General features: G+C 39.9%; 1 protein-coding gene across 8 annotated transcripts in view; it reads left to right on the top strand.

Moving 5' to 3' along the window:
- The window catches only part of PAX3 (paired box 3), a 77,528-nt gene extending 58,395 nt beyond the window's left edge, over positions 1–19,133 (top strand). For 4 of the 8 annotated variants that reach the window (XM_027903205.1, XM_027903207.1, XM_027903206.1 and 1 more), the window contains exons 6-9: positions 4,625–4,790; positions 5,853–6,067; positions 16,733–16,979; positions 17,500–19,133. In XM_027903205.1, the coding sequence (XP_027759006.1) occupies positions 4,625–4,790; positions 5,853–6,067; positions 16,733–16,979; positions 17,500–17,534 (663 nt within the window). In that variant the 3' untranslated portion in view covers positions 17,535–19,133. Of the gene's footprint in view, positions 1–4,624; positions 4,791–5,852; positions 6,068–16,732; positions 17,088–17,499 lie in introns of those variants that run through there. The other 4 variants (XM_027903201.1, XM_027903203.1, XM_027903202.1 and 1 more) reach the window with 1 other exon arrangement.
- The last annotated feature ends 267 nt before the right edge of the window (positions 19,134–19,400 follow it).

Raw genomic sequence — 19,400 nt, forward strand, 5'->3', positions numbered from 1 at the left:
ATTTTGACCATGGGAATTTTGTGGGAAGGGAGAGGTGGGGAATAGCGGGGTGGGGGAGGCAGTTACCAGGAAAAATGTCATGTGGCAAAAGGGGAAGAACCCAACACCCCCCCTACCCACCTAAAATTAGAAGTGCCGTTAACAATACATCAGTCTTTTGACTTTGTGTGTTTCTGGCACTCGTGCTTGCAATGGTCAGGACTGTGTTTAACAAAATATCCATGGGTTTTCTGCAACATTCACATCTTGAATGTTTTGCCCTGTTGAATTGGAGAACTTTTTGCCTTAAAAGCACACAGAGCACTCTGTGTTTATGATCAGACTGTCGAAATGTCAAAGCTAATTACACTAGTGTGTTCCCAAGTGAATAAATGCATCTTTTAAAGAATATCCTGTTGAGATCAACAAAATAAGATGTTGGCATGATCACTTGAAAACTACTTAAAGGAAAAATGATAATAAGAGGCAGGATATAAATATTAGGGAAGAGCAATGGGAGAAACCTATTAGTTCACCTTATCTGTTCTACATTGGTGCAAAATATTTCTTTTTATGTTCTATTGCAGTGATTTCTTTTTTGGTCAGTCTAGTTCCAGGCGCTTGAAAAACTGGAGCCTCCAGTACTGAAAGGGCTGTTTTTATTTCCTTTTGTTCTAAATTTCATCCTCTCCGGTTCTGTTTTTGAGATGTAAATTTTGGCCAGACTCTGGGGTACAATTTCGTTTCCAAATCATCTGGGTTATTTACATTCCATCTTTGAAAGTGACATAGGAACTGCGGAGCCCAAAGCCTCACTTAAATGAATGTGACTTGGCTTCTGTGCAGACTTGGGTTTTTGGGATGCTTGGGTCTCTCAGCCAAGCCATGTTTCCTCTGTCCATGTCTGCATTTGCACAGCACCAAGCTCAGTGTTCACCTAACCTAGAGCTCCTGCAGGTTACACCAGCACCGTAAGATTGTGTTCCTTCAGACTGCTTGTATAAGACCACTGCATTTTGAGTCTCAAAACTGCAGTAGCTTGCTTATCCACTACTCTTGCTTCCTTGGGGGAATTCAGTGTGGTCCTGATCATCTGATCATGCAGACCTTGGGTTGGTCTGCCTGCCACTGAGATCCACATGGTTGCTGGTGAAGGCAACACACAAAATACATTAGTTTGTCGGGTGAAGTAGTTGTAGATGGTTTAGGGTTGGTTTTCTGGTGTGGCCACTGCAGGGTGGCACTTTACTGCAGAATGACACTTGTGATCTTCTCTGGGGTCTGCACTGTGCTCTGAGCATCCCTGGATCCAGGTGATGGTTGTGTTCCTCTCCGAGGGGAGGCTGTGGGAGAGCAGAAACATCCTATGGGGACCTGCTAGATTTGAAAAGGCCACTCATAAGATGAGGATTTCATCATGGTGGTGGAAGTTGAAATCTGCTGCACATAAGGGGACACTGTGTTTAAATCACATTGGAAATGTACGAACAAAAGAAAATATTTCCCCAGGTGTTGACAATATGTTTCTAAGCAAACACATTGGCTTGTGATGACTAGATTTATTTTTAAGTCTTGGCTTGATAATAGTAACTTTTTCAAGATTTCTTTAACTAGTGGTAGTAGTGCACAAGGATTTTTCATGATATGTGAGGATTTAAAAAATGAAAAGTGAAATAAGTGAAATATTATGATTAAAAAATAATAATTTCTGTTAACATAGCATATGTTAATATCCTATGCTAACATAGCTTCTGAATAAAGCTGGGGATCTGACTGATTTCAATAAAATGTACAAAAAAACGTGAACAAAATATTTAGATGAGTTATTTAGGCTTGAGTTGTTTAATTTTGAGTAACTTGTTCTTGATTCGATTTTTTTTGTTTGTTTTTATTTTGTTATGTGCCTCTACCGTTCTGTAGTGATGAGTGTGTGTGATATCGGTGGCAATAAGACTTGCTCTGCAGTGAGTGACACTGGCTGGAGCTGTGACATTGCCAGTGGCCTGTGACATGGGCGCCAGCCAAGTACCACATCCCAGCTCACGTAGCCTTGTTTCTGCACAGCCCAGGCAGGTTTCTTCACCCCTGCAGAGTCCCACTTATATTTATGGGGCTCCAGGTGGCAACAGAGCTCTGCACCAGGATGATTGCGTGGTTTCTGCAGACCTTTTGATACCACTGAGTGTGTCCCTTTCAGGGATCTCTAATACGTAGCTGCAGTTCTGGAAAAAATGCAAGTCTATAAAATGAGCCAAAAATCTGCCTGTAAATAAAAGCACAAAACTTGACATTAGTGCAAATCACTCTCTACTGAATTAATGTTTGGGATCTGACTCATTTTAATAAAGATCTGGAGCTTGAAGGAAAATGCTTATCTGTAGTAATGTAATGTATAAATCTTGTCGCCTCATTTGCCTTGGTGAAATCCATTCACGTAATGTAGTTCGGTCAGTGTTCTCAAAGTGTTTGGAGATCATCAGATAACCTTCTTGACCTGAAGAAGGGAGAGTGTTAAGGAAAAAGCTGCAGTTAATGACCTGGGTAGGCTAATTACAACGTGCATTTGCTGTTCCCTCCTTACTCTTTGACCTCCATTATCCTTCCTAAGTGTTCTTGAGCTCTTTAGCAAATCCTCTTTGTTGTTCTCCAGTGTGTCTTGTCCTCTTTTCCTTCCCTATATGGTTGTTTCCAAAAGATATTGCTGCAGGAGTGTGAGAGGGGTGCACTTTGGGGGACAAAGGCAGGTGGAAGAAGCCTATGGGAGTAAATTAGAAATTTTGACTTATGTGTCAGTGAAGGAAGTAAAGGATAAGAAGAAAACTGAAAAAGGATATAGATGTCTATAGGATGAGAAATAATAAAAAAAATAATTGCTGAATCTAGACCTCAGCTATTGCTCATCACAGGTTTCACATCTCCACCCTGGTGACTTGTCCCTGACAGCTGCTTTCAGAAATGCTTCATGTGGAAGGGGGGGGGGGGGGGTTAGTATGTACAGCAAAAAAAAACAAGAGAGGGATTTGTGAGGTAGAACAGAGGCTCAATCCATCCCTCTGTCCTAAATCTCAAGCCAGAGTGGGAGTGTACAATTGGGGAGTAGTTGTGGCCAAAGGAGAAGGCAGCTGTATGAGCCGAGCATCTCATTCTGAAAAGCCTATGAAGCCAAAACAAACTACGTGGTGACAGATGGCCTACGTCAGAAACCAGATGGCCCAGTGAGTCCCACCACTCCTGTTATGAAACAGCAAGCAGAGAAGAAGCCCACAGTGTAGTTCAAACTGTTGTTGTGCTCTTATGGGAGGGCCCACCCGTGGTTTGTAAATGATGCTACACCTAGAATTCCAGTCTGTGATGGCTGAGTCATAAGCCAGCATGGGCTGCTTGCAGGAAGGGTGACAGATCTGAGCCCCAGCTTTTACAAATACATCAATGTGGCTCATCAGCTCACTTGCCTCAGTGGCTTTCAGGCCAGGCTGCCCTACAGGCTGTGCAGAGCTCCCTTGTGAGGTGCTAACACTCAGTTAAGGTCTTATCTAATCGATAGTATCCATGAATGATCATGGTGGCTGCTTCAGGTTGCAGGATTTTGAGCAACAGTCTACTTGTTTACAAATGTGTGCAGTCTCTGTTATCTTAAATAACCTTTATTTTCTGTGGCCATCCAACCCATGGACCTGAGCTCTGTAACAGAGAAGTTGCTCTAAAACTGCAGCAGGGCAATGTACCTGCAGGCTGGTCCTGGCACCCCTTCAGTGACTCATTGCCCTTCTAACTTGTGGCAGTTTAATCACTGTAGTATCAATATTAACCTCTGTGTTTTGCAGCTCTATTATTATGTCTACATCTGTGAAGTTTCATGTGTGCAAGTCTTGCCTCTTCCTTTCTTGGAGGGACTAAGAGACATCCAAGACTTTTAAAACTTAAAACATGAACTGAGAATGGCATGAACAAAAGCAGATTTATAGTTAAAATGTCCCACTAATCCAAACCCCATCTGGTTGGTATGCTGTCCTGGGAACAGATTTCAAAGTGGTTCTGAAATGCTAATCTAGTGCTGAAGTTCTGACCTACTGTTGGGAGTTTATTAGGAGATGTTTTGTACATATGTGAATACATGAAAACTTGCTGGGAGGGATTTGTGTGTTTTGTAGATGGGGCTTGTATTTTTCTAATTAAAAGCTTAAAGTTCTGTTGGCCATTAGGACAGTATAGTATCCCAGTATATAAGTACACGCACCTTCTAACAGTGCAATAAGTGCTGCCACTAAGTTGTGGCAGCAACTTAAAGATGATACAGATTAAATAGCTTTGGCTGGCACTTCGATTAAATGGAGAGATGTTTCTCCTTTCTTGTTAAATGTGGCATAGTAATGATAGTGATTGATGGCTATTAAAAGCACTAAAGCTTGAAAAATCAGTCAGCTTTCTTCGCAGGAGAGGAAACTAGGGATCAGAATTCCCATGTCCTGTCTGTTGAACCATGGAAGTGCGTGCTAAGGGCACCTTCCATGTCTGGAAGCACAGAGTGCACCTTGTGTACCTCTCATCTCAGACACCGAATGCATTTGAAATACAACGCCATTATTTCTGATTCAGCTGCATTAAATGTACAGAAACCAAATGTTGGCATTTAAAACATTTGTAGGTCTGGTTTAGTAACCGCCGTGCCAGATGGAGGAAACAGGCAGGAGCCAATCAACTGATGGCTTTCAACCATCTGATCCCCGGAGGATTCCCACCCAGTGCCATGCCGACTTTGCCGACCTACCAGCTCTCTGAGCCCTCTTACCAACCCACCTCCATACCGCAAGGTACAGTAGCTAACAGGTACTTGGTCAAAATAGTGTTACTGGGGGGGGTTTCCCATGTTGATCCATTGTAGGAATATTTTCTAATGTGTTGGATGACTCGGGGTCTGACTCATGGAGAACCTTGCAAGCTTGCTTATTTTAAGCACGGAAGAAGTCGTGTTTGTTTTGCTGCAAGAAAGGGCTGGTTCTACCTGAAGGGTGAGAGCTAGAGAAATAATCACCTCCCGTGTGGTGGGTGTGCAGTTTTGGTAAAGAGACGTACAGACACCCCTGCCTTTCTGCTGCACTGGCCTCCTCTGCTGCCCAGAGTGGTGCAGAAGGAGGCAGGTGTCCTCTGGCTTCTTTGAGGCCTTCAACGGTGGTGCACTGGAAACTTCTGAATATTTATCTGATGGTGGAAAAAACAGCTATTCAGACCATCTTGTTTCACATAAGACAATAGCAAGTCTCAGTATGGTAAAAATTTCTCTTTATGTTATCAGAAATTCTGTGAACTTTGGTGGATTTGAGGAGTGAGGGAACAGAGCCTCAAACCTAGGCTGTGTTAGATCTTAGTATTAAAGAAAACCCTTACTGGAGAGATTTCGTAAAATATTTTACTGTGTTTCTTCCTTGAGATTTAGATGCTAATTGTTGATGGATATTCTAATTAAGGGAATTTTTCTAAGCCCAAGGCTTCTCCCATCTATTGTTAGGCTTGCTACAAACCATGGCCGAATTTCTGTGCTGTGATCAGGAGGGGAAAACGTGTTACCAGTCTTCTAAGCAAATGTTTTCCTTTACCTATAATATTGCTGACCAATAAGTGCCCACTCAGGATGTCCCTCAAGGTCTGAAAACCGCATGTGTCTTTTGTTACGATGTTTACAGTCTACTTAAGAATTTTTATGTGATCTTACAAGCCAGCTAAATATCTAACAATATTAAAGATTTACCTTTCTACTCAACCAGTATTTAGATGCAGGTTCTGATACAATCCTGTTAAGTTGAGCTTCACATAATGAACTTATTATGCCAGAAATAAAGGAGTGAAACATATCAACATGCTTCTTTCCCTTCCAGCCGTGTCTGATCCAAGCAGTACCGTCCATAGACCTCAGCCTCTCCCTCCAAGCACTGTACACCAAAGCAGCCTCCCCTCGAATCCAGAGAGCAGCTCTGCCTATTGCCTACCCAGCACCAGGCATGGATTTTCCAGCTATACAGACAGCTTTGTGCCTCCGTCCGGGCCCTCAAATCCCATGAACCCTGCCATTGGCAATGGCCTCTCACCTCAGGTCAGTCCTGTGTTTTCAGACAGAGGATTTGCTGTATACCAGAACCAAAGAGTCTATTCCCTCAGGCCACAGTATAATGAATTGCCAAATTTAAACCATAATGTATTCTTTATATAAGCCACATGATTTCAGTTTGCTGGTTTCCTTCTCTTTTTTTCTTTTTTTTTTTAATTTTTTTTTTCCCTCCTACTAGCTGAATCAAGAGTCATAGCTTACATTTAATTTCAACAGCTTTATAATGGAATCATGCAGACTTCACGTTTGCATTCGCTTGTCAACCATTTGTAATGTACTGCTCTTCTCCTGAAGATAGGTCTTGTAGCTCATCTGGGAATAAAATATCACCTTAAGATAACCTCATCAAGGTTTTACCGCCTAGTCCAGGAAAATTGCAGACAAGTTGTACGAGGAGAGTTCCAAGGACTGAGCAGTGTGTGTTGAGATGAGCTATAATCAGGTTATAAATACATAAATTAGGAGTGTTACTGCTCTTTGGCAACATGCAAATGCATGAATACCATAATTGTTTTTCTAATTTGCGTGAGCTCTTTTAAGGAAATCATGTTAATAAATTGCCTTGATAATTGAGTGTCAGAAGGTTGGTTAAATTTTCCTACACACAGCATCTGTCTGAAGCCAACATTATTAGTTAAAGTTGAAATAGATGGTAGTTTATTTTATTAGCTAGAGCTTTGCCCAGGTGCTTGGAAAGAGATGTCCACTAAATTCTGAAGAGTCACAAAGAGGATGCAATCTATAATTACAATCTGGAATCTCTTCAGGGCTGAAAGTGAGAGTTTTAACAGCTTTATCTGCTTTCTATCCTTTTTTCCTCTCGGTGGTTAGAAAAACAGAGAGAAGCTCAGAATGACACAAATGAAAAGTGAAAAGACAATTATACTCAATTACACACTAATCACTGACTATCACCACTGCCTAAGCAGGGAGAGGGCATTCTAATAGGCAGAAAATGAGATTTTAATGGCACAAAGGGTGGCCAAAATAACGACTCGTATATCTTTGCCTCCTTCGTTTTCTCCAACTTGTGGTTTGCATCTCGGGAGTGCAGTTCCTGGTTCCTGTGCAACGGTGATAACTCTGTGCAGCTGAAAAGTTCAAAGGCACTGGAGTTGAAAAGAATGAATAACAAAGGCAATGAAATAAACATTTTTGCCCAAAGGCAAAAGTTCATAAACCCTTTTTTGTAACGGTAAATGTAATTAAGATTCACAGATTCCTATGGCATAAAAGTGGGGTACAAAACTTTATGGCTTGAAACACCAGGAAAAAAATGCCAACAGAAAAACAAATGGATGTGCTTCCAACCTGAGACTCGAATAGACTCGAATAGATTTCCTTTGAAAGAATTCTGATTTCTAAATGCAATCTCCAACAAAGTACATGGCATTATATTAGTTGCTTTATTTATTTATTTATTTGCTGATTTTTAGCGACTCATTTCATAGCGTGCAAGTCTTCTGCATTTTGGACATAATTTTCTATGTGGGATTCTATGTTAAACCATCAGAAGTGTTTGTTAGTGTCGCTTTAAATGTATGTTGGTTCTGGCTATGGAAAATGTGATCCTTTACATTTCCTTTCACAAAGCTTTTATTGTCTGTGACACAGAAGGAGAGCACAACAGTCAAGAAATCTTGTGATGGCTGGGCATAACGGGACAAAAAATATGAGGCCAGGTTTCCTCTGCCCAAAGTCTTGCTGATTTGAGGTTTGATATAATCAAAGGAGATCCCGGAGACGATTAAATTACTTTAATCAGTTACTGTGCTTCCTTACACCCAGCCTTGTCTTTACACTACGAAACTTCCGTTGTTTTGGCTTTTTTCCACCCCTCTTTAGACTTTGGAAACCTTTTTCTAACCAAGTGTTTAGAGCTCCTGGCCATGTCCAGCAACTCTACCACCAGGTTTAGGAGGGCACTGATCCCCCTAAAGCTGACATCATGCATTGGCCACTCAATGCAGAGAGGAAATAACTAGATAATTACCCTCACCAGCTGATAAAGATCTTCCCGTTAAACAAACAAACAAATAAAAATCCAAGCCCCACGTTCCTGTTGTTGTTACCAACAGCTCCTTTAAGTCAGTTTTGGTGCCTAAACATTGAGTTAAGAGACCTGTATAAAATGTAGAGCTTTATAAAGTGGCATACCCAGACTTTGTGTTTATGTAAGGGAGCGATACAACCGCAAACATATAAATCAGAGTAACCAACTGTGGGACTGTAGCAAAACAGGAAAGACTCAAAGACCAAAGGAACCTCAGCTGTTGGTCACACAGGTTGCAATGCTAGTGCGTGGAACATCCCTTGGCTGTGGGGTGTGTCACAGGTCATGTCATCCCCTCTCCACCCTTCCTCGGGGCTCTTCCCACAGGCTCCCAGGTGCTGCTGGAGAGGATGAGGATGAGCAGTGGATGGATAAGTCCAAAGCCAGCTCTGCCTTGGGGGTTTCATGAAGAGGAGAAACAGGAATTTTCCTGCTGAGTGGGCACGTTGCAGTGCCCTGCCTGCGTGCATGGAATTTAGATGAGAAAGAAAGAGGGTCTTTTTACTAGCCAGTGGATTTCTGACCACAATAAATCTGGGTGTGTGAGCAATTAACATAATGTTTCCACCCATCCATGTGTCTCTTGCTGGCAAATGCTCTGGACAAACTGTGTGTAAAGCTGAATTTATGGTGACTTTAGGGGGGGTAGACAGGGAGGCTTTGTCTGAAGCCCAGATAATCTTTTGTGACTTTAAAAAAAACCACACCCTTAGAATGTTTGGAACAAAATCTAATACTGTGGTTCACAGGTTCATATTCTTAACATACTTAAGTTTCTTTCTCCGCTTTGACGTCAATTTATTGCAAATCAGGGTCTGACACACAGAACCCTGGGGAAGCTTTATTTTCTATGTAGGATGTTCCATTTTAACTTTGTTCTTGAATGTGCTGGACAAATATGTTGTTTAAAGCAGGCACTGAGTGAAGGCAGAGGACAAGGAGAGATGGCTAGGGTGGTGTGATTTTATTTTTATTGTGTTAGCCTTGAATTTGGAGATTAGAGGGCATGGTATGTCCTGGTCAGTTTTAGGAAGCATAATGCTACATATAACATACTTACCTTGCAAGCTGGGTATTAAAATGTTGCTGCTCTTGTTTTAAAAAAAGTAAGAGAATAAAAAGAGTTCCACCTTCTTAATATTTGGCATTTTTTTAACATCAAGAAAAGATCTGCAGATATCCTCCAGATGTCCGATTATTCTCCTTGTTCATCTGTTTTATTCATTGCTACCTGGATGTGGTGGGAGAATCTCTGTCTTGCAGACCTGTGAAGTGTTGACTTTTGCAGGAAAAAGGCAGGGATTAACATCCTGGGGAGCTGATAGCCTGGAGTGTCCTTGTTTGTATTTCACGAACAAGCAACTCAACTGCCGGCGTGCCATCTCAGCCAGAGTTCTTTAAAAATAGCATCAGAACAGAGATTATTAGTGTGTAATATATGTAAATTGCATATTTTTATGTTTTCTATGCCTATTACGCGGCTTCTTGCCTCTCATGCATACGTTTACGGGAATATTGTATTTCCTTTTCAAATTAGGTTTCAGTGGCTCCGTGGGCTTTCTTTCAGCAAACGTTTGTCAGCTCACAGTTTCGAGTGGGCAGCGCATCTGTGCATTAATGTATGTGCACAGCACCTCGGAGTGCTGCTGCACTGGCTTGTCCCTTTCTGATCCCGGTGCCGGCTCTTCGATGTGGCTGCAGAAACACTTGCCTCGCACCTGCAGGTGCACGGCCCCAGCAAACAGCAGATTGTTTTTAGGACAGGGTATCAATATTTTGAACTGCTTCATTTAAGATAAGGGAAAAGGCTTTTTCCGGTGTACACGGGCATCCCCTGACCTCGTCATGTGCTTTTTATTAGTGTGGAAGCAGCGGGGTTTGCCCTACACCGGGAGATCAGGCAGTTTGCTGGTTTGGAGAGCGCTGTTGCTGTTTTGGGCTGCTGTGGGTTCAGGTGGAGCAGCAAGTACTCTCTCTGCTCAGGTTCCTGCCCAAGAGGCTGAGTGCTTCCTACGTTTAACCTGTAGGACATTTAACCTGTGGGATACCCAGGCTTAAACAGTGCTGCAGTGTTCAGCTTTTACTGGAAAAAGAGCAAGTGTGTGCTACCTGTCTCCTGCTAGGCATATTTTCTTTTCCTCCTTGCCCTGTAGAAAAACTTCTCCTATCTACTTTATCCTTTTCCTTGCCTTCTGCCCCCATAATTGAATCAAACCAGCAGCTTTAAAAGCTGTGGTCTGAAACTGGGGAAGTGTACTGAAAGTTGAAGAGGCTGTGTAGAAGATCATAGCAAGCTTTAACAAAGTTTGCAGTTCCTGTGCCATTACCTGGAGCTCAGGAATAATCTTGATAAGAAAATTCCAAGCTTTTCCACAGACAGTAGTAAAGATGCAAGCTCTTTCAAGGTTTCTTTCTGTTACTGTCAAAACATTTCACCGCCTGAGTTTAAGAATTACCCTGTAACTCCTTTTGGTGAGACAGATCTTAGGCAATGGGCTTCCCTTAAGTCTTTGAGAGCACTTGGTTTTCATTAACCTGAAGTATGGAACTGATGGCAGCTGTCGAGTCAGTTAGATATGTTCATACTGTCTTGTTAACTCTGTTTTTAAGGGAGACACATGAACCAGGGGCTAAAAACCTTCATTCCCTCATTAAGAGGGATGAGAAAGGGGGGAGGAAAAACCCCAACTATTAATTCATTATACTTTTTCCTATTCCTTCTGTTGGATTACTGCTGGACTGGTTGCCCACAGAAACATTTCACTTGGATTCACGTCCCACAGCAATGAGAAGCTCATGATCTTTGTCACAATGCACTTGGCTTTGAGAGCTCTTTGCTTAATGACCCAAGAACATGAGACAGGTCAGGGATTTCTTTGTGAGGAAGAAAGTAAATTCACATGATATACTTTTCATGAACACGAGTTTTTGGTGGTTTGGGTTTTTTTTTAATTAAAAGAACAAAAGTTCACCCAATGGGGTTGATTATTTTTGTTTCTGTCAACTGTTTTGTAACTGTTATGCAAAAGTGACATTTGTTATTTGTTTTGTAAATACTCCGCTATTTAAAATATTGAAAATAGACATTTATAAATAGCATAACAAGTTATCAAATATATCAATATAACAGCAACAATAAACAGGTGTCTGCACATTTTTGAATGTCCACATTAACTTCTCTCTTTTGGTTTGTTTGGCTTTCAGACATATCCATATAATTGTGGGTGGAAGGTTTGTAAGAGCTGGGCTGGTGTTCATAATGTCCAGAATTCTTCTTTTGCGTTTCAGATTTAATAAAAAGCAGGATGAGGAGAGTTCACAGGCAGAGAGCAACCCAATCTCAAATTTAGGCTTGTTATGAATTGTTTTAAATAATATTTCCGGAGCTGAGCATTTAAATTCATGAGCCTGCTATCTTTGAGACTGCCTGAAAAAGTTGTGAAATATTTAATTTTAAATATATACTTATATATTCATATAGATTATTCATACAAATTATATGTTTGTCTCTGAACTTTCTTTTGGCTTTTGAGTCATCTCTGGATGCTTTTCATACAACCAGGAGCTCAGAATTAACTGATCTGACCATTATTTGGTAATCTTACCAGGTTCCACAACTCTATAATCTACCCCTTAAAAAAGACATGAGTTTCATGTGATAATATTGGTAATCTTGTGTAGATAAAAATATAATTAATGAAAGATCAAGCTATCTTCTTAGTTATCGGAAGTGTACACCAATGCAATTTCTCTAATTTCAGTGTAGGTGATGTCTAGTGGTGTGGAATCAGGATGAGGTCTCATTTGATATGAAGATGCAGAAGGTCAGATCATCAATGTTCAAAATCAGTGCATTTGCTCTTGTTTTCATCAACCAAGTATGTGGTCACCAGCACTTGCCACAAAAATGCTTTCTGTCAGCTTTCTTATATTCAGGAGAAATGTTCATATGTATAAAATGAATCATTCTAGGATCCTACAGGTATAGATCCAAGAGGCTAATTAATTTTAATTAATCCTCCAAAATCTCCTTTATAATGCAATATAACAATCCTTTTTGTAGTCTTTCTTGTGCAATATTTTGGTTTTTTTTGCGAGATTTCTCTACAATGAGAAGAGTTAACAGCAGGTAATGCCATTCATCTCGGGAGGAGTTTGAAATTTTCAGTGTTAGTGATGAATGAGGGTATCTGACCCACATCTGTTTTACATTAGAATGGAACATTGCCCTGACATCGTTAGGAGCATTTGTCAAGATTCCCTGGACAGAGCTTCTGTAAATTACATGCTGCAAATGTGTCAGGGTCAGATAAGAGGATATCATTAACTGTGCTAAAGTTTACTCATGATTCTGTCACTTCAACTTAATATGTTAACTGCCAACCATTTTCCTTGAGCTGTTTCATTAAATCTTTCATTCACAGGAGGGGAAAAAAAAAAAAGTATCACTGTACCCAAAAAATATTGCACATGTTCTTTTCTCATAAATCATATTAATTGCAGACATGGTCACAAAGCATATTAAACGCAGGCATCCGTAAATGAATTAAAACATATGAGAATTTTATTGTGCCTATGGTAGGTCCTACATCCTAAAATACCAGCCACATTAATAGGCATAAAGTTTCTTTTAAATGGAATAAGCTTTTTCTCAGTTTAATGGTCTTTATTTTGGTGGTAATATTTTCTTATAGCTGATAAAGGACCAGACATTGTGTACACGGTCTTTAAGGCTTTCATCACTCCATTTCTCTTTCTGGATCATATTCTCAGCTAGTGATTCTGTGCTTACTCCACCCCCAAGGGATTTGTCCTAAGGAATATTTTGGATTGCTTCAGGTGGGGTCTCAAAACTTTTTCTATAGAGTTTGATTGTTGCAGTCCACTGTGTTTCGTTTACTTATTCCTAATTTCTCTTTTGTTTTCTAATAGAATACGGTGATTTTATCAATTGGATATACTGTATTTTACTGTATAAGTGCAAAGGCTGTGCCTCAGCATTCCTGCATGTGTTTTGTAAAAAAATTATATCCTGACTTTTTTTTTTTTTCATTTACAGGAGTCCTATTCTAAAATAAATTGAATAGCTATTACTTCATTTAATTCTAGGTGTTAGATCAGCCCTTAGGTTCCTGATCAGTGAGGCTGACAATTATTGCTTTAACTTTCCCAAAATCATTCAGAAGGAAGTACGTATTTTCCAGTAATTTGGATGGTATAGAGAATGAATAAATATATTTTATATCTTAGCTATTATAAAACAATCAGCTCTGTTTGCTTCTTTAGAACCCTTCTGCTTCATATCCGCAGAACATCTAAGCTGCAAAATCTAGGTCTTTGTGTGTTTCCTGTGCACTGCTAAGCTGAGGGTGCTGAGGATCTTGCAGACATGGATTTCTAATTGATTAGGTGAAAGTCAGCCATGCCCTTCCTGTAACTCCTTGTATGGGTGATAAGGTCATGGCACATACCTACAAAGGACTTCTGCCCTGAGGCTGCTTCCCTCGGAGCTTTCAAAACAGACATGACCAAAAATCTAATTATTTAGATACTAATCAACTGCAGGATGATTCTGAAGGCCTCTGAAGAAGACATTTTTGAGAAGACAGTTACTGTTTGAGCTCCAGTTTTCTCCACCTCAGAGACAGAGAGCTGTGTCTGTTCTGCTCTAGTTGTATCTACTCGGTGCTTATCCACTTAGTAAGATGATGCCTAAAGAATTTTTATTATTATCTAATTAATTTAAAAAATGTAAAGTAAATCTCACAAAATGCTAATTTTAGATTGCCAAAGGAGATAAATCTCTACCCAAATATAGATGCTACTGAAGTTTGAGCAGCATTTGAGATGTCTGGATCCAGGTTTAAATTTCAAGACTAATCTCAAATTTTAAAATATTTTCCAATCCCAAAGCTTTAGAGCTCACTGTTTTCTGCTGGTAAAGCCAAAATAATTTTGTCTTGGGCTCTATTCTGTTGAAAATATTGAAGTGAAAAAAACTTTAGTTAAAATATGCGGTTGGTAATTGAGCTGTTTGCCAACTCAGCAATCAGTCCTAAAAGTCCTGGCAGAGACAGCGTGTGATGTGAGAGTGCTCAGACAGAGAAAAGTGCCACTGGGATTCCAGTAGGGCTGTGAGAGTGACGGGAACACAACCCCTTCTCTCTGCTCTTGGAACAGAACATGGTACAGTGCTATAAATATTGGTATCACACTGGTGCTATGCAGGGATGGAAAGGGTTGTGCACTTACTTCAGATTTCTGATAAACCCCTGTGTGTTTTAAACTGTAGTCAAAACCATGATACTCCTGCCAACACAAATATTTTCCAAAGTAGTAATTTTCAATGTAAATGTTGAAGTTAAGCCGTGTTTTTGGTAGATCTTCCTCTACTTTTTACTCTGCCAGTGTTAATTTCAAAGGACAAGGATTAATATAACCTAAATGAACATAGATTCTAATACTGTGTACTGCTGATGCAATGTCAGGTCATTAAGCACGCTAGATTTTCAGACCATATCAATTTCCAAAGTTATAAGAAAAAGGTTTGTAATTTCTGAAAGAGAAAAACTGCTAAAATAATCTTTAGTAATTTTAATAGTTTTCAGAAACCAACCTTTAGAAGAAAAAATTGAGAGCCCAGTTATTTCAGCTTTTAGGGAACTTTGGGACAAAATGCTGTGCAAGTTGCTGGGTGAATAATAACATGATTTTTCAAACCGTGGTGATTCCAGAGTTGTTTTTTTAGTATTAACCTCAAGTTCTTTTAACAGATTTTGTGCATTGAAAAGATTTGTTGAACGAAGTAGAAAATATCTTGCAGCCTGAGTCTGAATTCTTATGGTTTTTTTTAACTTAGAAGAAGATTTCAGTATTTGAATAAATTCTTTGCATATATTTTGAAACTTCTTTTTCCCAAACCGAAGCATTCAACAAATGCCATCAGTTGAACTCACGTTTTCCTGTGCAGTGAAATAGAAGTCAACATTTCAGTGCTGTATGTAGTAACTGAACTTCTTTCTCAGCTTTTATTTTTTTTTAGTGAGATGTCTTGGGTGCATCTAACACAAAGATATTTTGTGTTCTTGGCGTAGGTATCTGGGTGTCTCTTTTTGAAGTACTCTGCTTGTCTGTCTTGCTCTTTTCCTAGTCAGACATTGTAAACCTGGATAGGTCTTCCTTCCTGCTTAAGTCACTATCCCTGGATCTTGTTTCACTTATTTATTAACAAACAAACAAAATTTGGATGCTGTGACCATAAGCTCCCTGCAGTAATAATCCCTTTATGTTTGAGATGGAAAAGAAGTACAATTTAGGGAGGAACATCAGAGCTTTAGGAACCAGATATGTTGTTATGAGGTTTTAATTTATTCTTCACAAAATATACTTTAAATAATTTCTCCTTAGTTTATGGTAAAAAATGCTGTTCAAGCCAACTGATTATCAAATAGCAAGTTAGATAATTGTGATGCCTTTTTGTAGCAAGGATAGCCTGTAAATTATCAGAACACGCAGTTTTGGCAGAAGCTGTACGTCATCCGTCCATTATAAGCTGCAGACTGTTTGTCAGGCTTTGAAGTGCAATTTATTCCAGCAGAAGGAAGCAAATCTCTCAGTCATACTTATTTTCGAAGTGTGTTATAGAGATGTGCCAGGAAAGGAAATGCTCACCATCCTGCAGTGCGAGGGATTTTTGTACAACAGGAACTTATCACTGTAGTTTCTTCCTTCACTCTTCTTTGAAAGTGCAGGCACCTTTTTAAATTTTTTTTCTTCTTCTACTGGAAATTATGGCCTAGATGGTTGGACTTTTATAGGGACAAGCATGTATTTCCCAGTAACCTCTCTTCAAAGTAATTTTGGCTATTGATTTCATAACTGTCCCTGTGCAAACAGCTCATTAGGGGAGTCACAGCTGACTTGAAGCTAGTCTGGAATGTCTGACCCTTTCTGTTGTGTTGTGTCCTCTAACTCAGGGGATGGAATTGCTAACTGGTGCTATGACCAGCACTTTACTCTTTCACATTCTTTTCTTCACAGGGCACGAAGCAGCAGGAGGTGTGGCTGCTCTGCCCCTTTCCCAGCACCCAGAATATCATAAATACATGGGGTTCTTTGTTACTTCCAGTAGTGTTGCTATGATCTGCTCCAAATTAACTTCGTTGTAATGATTGCTGATCTTGGAGGAGAAAATTTTGTGAGCTTTTTCACATCTTTTTGTATGTTTGTAGATAGTGCAGGATAGCACAGCTGAAAGTCACTACTTGCTTTTTGTTCTCTTACAATTTAATCTTCAAGGAATAAACATATGCAGAAATCCCAGCTGGGACTGGGAACGGGGACTCTAAAACCATAAAAGTTTTAAATATTCATTTTCCTTATTTGCCACTGGTATCACTATTTTATTGCTTCTTACCCACCAGATTTTATTTTGGTGGATGATGCAACCAAATTCTACTTCGTCTACTCAGTGCACAGTTCAAGTATCAAATCTGCCTGGTTTAGGAAATCAAATTACAGCTTTGGGAACTTACATGTCTCTGTAAGCAACACGGTTCTTCATATATTTTAACTGTTTTTGTTATTGTACCTTTTAGGTAATGGGACTCTTGACTAACCACGGTGGTGTGCCGCACCAGCCCCAAACTGATTACGCCCTGTCCCCTTTAACCGGGGGCCTGGAGCCCACCACCACTGTCTCAGCCAGCTGCAGCCAGAGGCTGGATCACATGAAGAGCTTAGACAGCCTGCCTACATCCCAGTCCTACTGCCCACCGACCTACAGCACCACGGGTTACAGCATGGACCCCGTCACGGGATACCAGTACGGACAGTACGGACAAAGTGAGTGTGGGGACGCTGCGACACCGCACCCCGTCACCAACGGGCTGCACTTGGTGCCTGTGACCAAGAAAATTAAGGAGCAGAGATCCTAAAGGCTGACTGCTGCTTCTCTCCAGAGCTGTGCAGGGTGCACTGGTGAGATAGCTGATCGCTCGAGCGAGATTTCTGCTGCATAATTATTTTCTTAAGTGATGTCAACAACATCTTGATGTTATTAATTGTTGAGACATGAAACCTGATTGCCATTAGGTAAAACATAAGGGTTGTCCAAAATGAAATAACCGCTGGCATTCCACTATTAGAAACACATGTTCTTAATGAGGTCAGCTCAAGAATCATTACAGTATATAATCCCAGATACATAGAGTTTTGTCAAACTTGTCCTAGGAATAAAAATATTAGTCCCTTTCCTTTGATATATCAGTATTAAATATGACAATGTCAACCTGTAGTTGGCATGGCCCCATGCTGTGAGGTTGTCACTGCATGACTTAAAAAGCTTCTTTTGCTTTTTTTGCAGGTGCCTTTCATTATCTGAAGCCAGATATTGCATAAATGAACTGTCCACTTCAAGTTAAAGCTGGTCTTGTTTTCCGGTCTCACTCCAAGGCTTGGGATAAGAGGGATCTTCTCAACACACTGCAACCTAAACTGGGGCAGTCCCACTGAGAGGAGCAGGCTTGTTATGTTCTCTCCAGTCATAGCTTTTAGTAGACTTTTGAAGGTTGGACAAAGCTATACAGAAGACAAAGGCCAAAAGCAATAATGAATAAATGTGACATGCTTCATTATGAGTGGGTATACAAAACAGAGCAGTATTTAACATCACTGCCTGGCAAACATTCCATTTTTTTGTTGCTGTTGAAATTAATGGACGTTGATTGGGACAAATGGAACATTTTGAAACTAAAATTTAGGGCGGCTGAGCTCTGCGCATTCTGACTCATCTGACATCCAGTGCTGACTTTAGTCTAACTTTAAAACTGCTCAATTTCTGAAGCAAGGTCAGGAGAACCTCTTTCATTTTACACACTGGAAATTGTCATCAAGAGGAAACATCACAGTCCATAAGGAAGCTAAGATAAGTGCAAAAGACTTCCAGAGCAACTTATTGGTTACCTTACCGTGCTTTTGTAATCACATTGTCAGTAAATGCCACTCGTGAGTTTTGCTTTACCAAGAGACGAGATCTTGTGTAACAGGAAAAACCAGATTTTACCTTTTTGTATGTGGAGTTTTCCCAGTCCGTTGTACCTTTTTGGTCAAACATGGGAGGAAAAAAAAACCCACCAACAACGCGACTGATTTTTCACAACTGCCTAGCAATGTGCAATACTGTGTACCTCACACAAACTTTGGGATCATCCAAAGTCATAGAGATAGAATCAGAACTATATTTTTGCAGGTACTTTTATTTTTGCAGTGCATAATTCCTGATGATAAAATACAGAGATGTTGCAGTCTGCTGGATTACTGAAATCTAGCTTGCTAATCATGATTTAAAGGTCATCTTCAGGAAACAATACGAAGAAATGATTACGTTTACATTTTTTTTTAGTGACTTACAGGACATATACAGAGATGGGCCTGTATTTGACACATTTGTTTAAATTATACAGCGATACCCAATATAGAAAGTATAATTATAGGAACCAAGGTTTACAAGAAGTTTGCGTTGTGACATTTTAGAATGTCAATAAATTTGTGTTTTGTGATGTTGAGAGGAAGAGGGCGATGGAAGGTGGGGTTTATTTATTTCTCTCTGTTCTTGTGACAAAGAGGGAGGCAGAACACAAATACATTCCTTTTAGTGTTAAGGACTATGAAGTAGTGAGTTAGACTAGGTTCAGTACAGAGGTTAGTTCACACATTGGTCTTAAGGGTGATGGAAAAATGAAATATTATCTTGGTGTTGCAGCCTCTACAACAACACATGTTGTAAAAAAAAAACACACAAAAAAATAAAACTAAGAAAAGAAAACAAAAAACAAATGTCTTTCATGTAAAAAGTTCAGTAAATATTTACTATTTATAATGAATAAACATTATGAAGACTTGCAAAGCACTGATGATTTTGTCCTAAAAAATGTAGTATTGTGCTAAATACATTGATACATTTTAATCTGAATATCATGAAGAAATAAACCATGTTATCTTCAATGCAAACTGTATTCATTATATAAGTGTATTCTGCACCCACCCCAGGCTGCAGGAGCATCGGGCAGCCTCTGCTCCCAGGTACAGCCAGTGTGCCACATGGAACTGTCTGTGTGTGCTAATGAACTGTGCATTTTTCAAGTGCTGTTGGTACCATAGTGCATCTTCCTTGAAAGAGTAAAACCTTTTTTTGTCCATTTTAAAAACAATAAAATAGGCTTAAGCTGAGCACAAATAGGGCAACTCGCTGGCTTCATACAATGT

Source organism: Empidonax traillii, unplaced genomic scaffold, assembly GCF_003031625.1.
Source record: "Empidonax traillii isolate 1590-97213 ecotype Southwest subspecies unplaced genomic scaffold, ASM303162v1 scaffold943:size483155, whole genome shotgun sequence".
Lineage (NCBI taxonomy): Eukaryota > Metazoa > Chordata > Aves > Passeriformes > Tyrannidae > Empidonax > Empidonax traillii.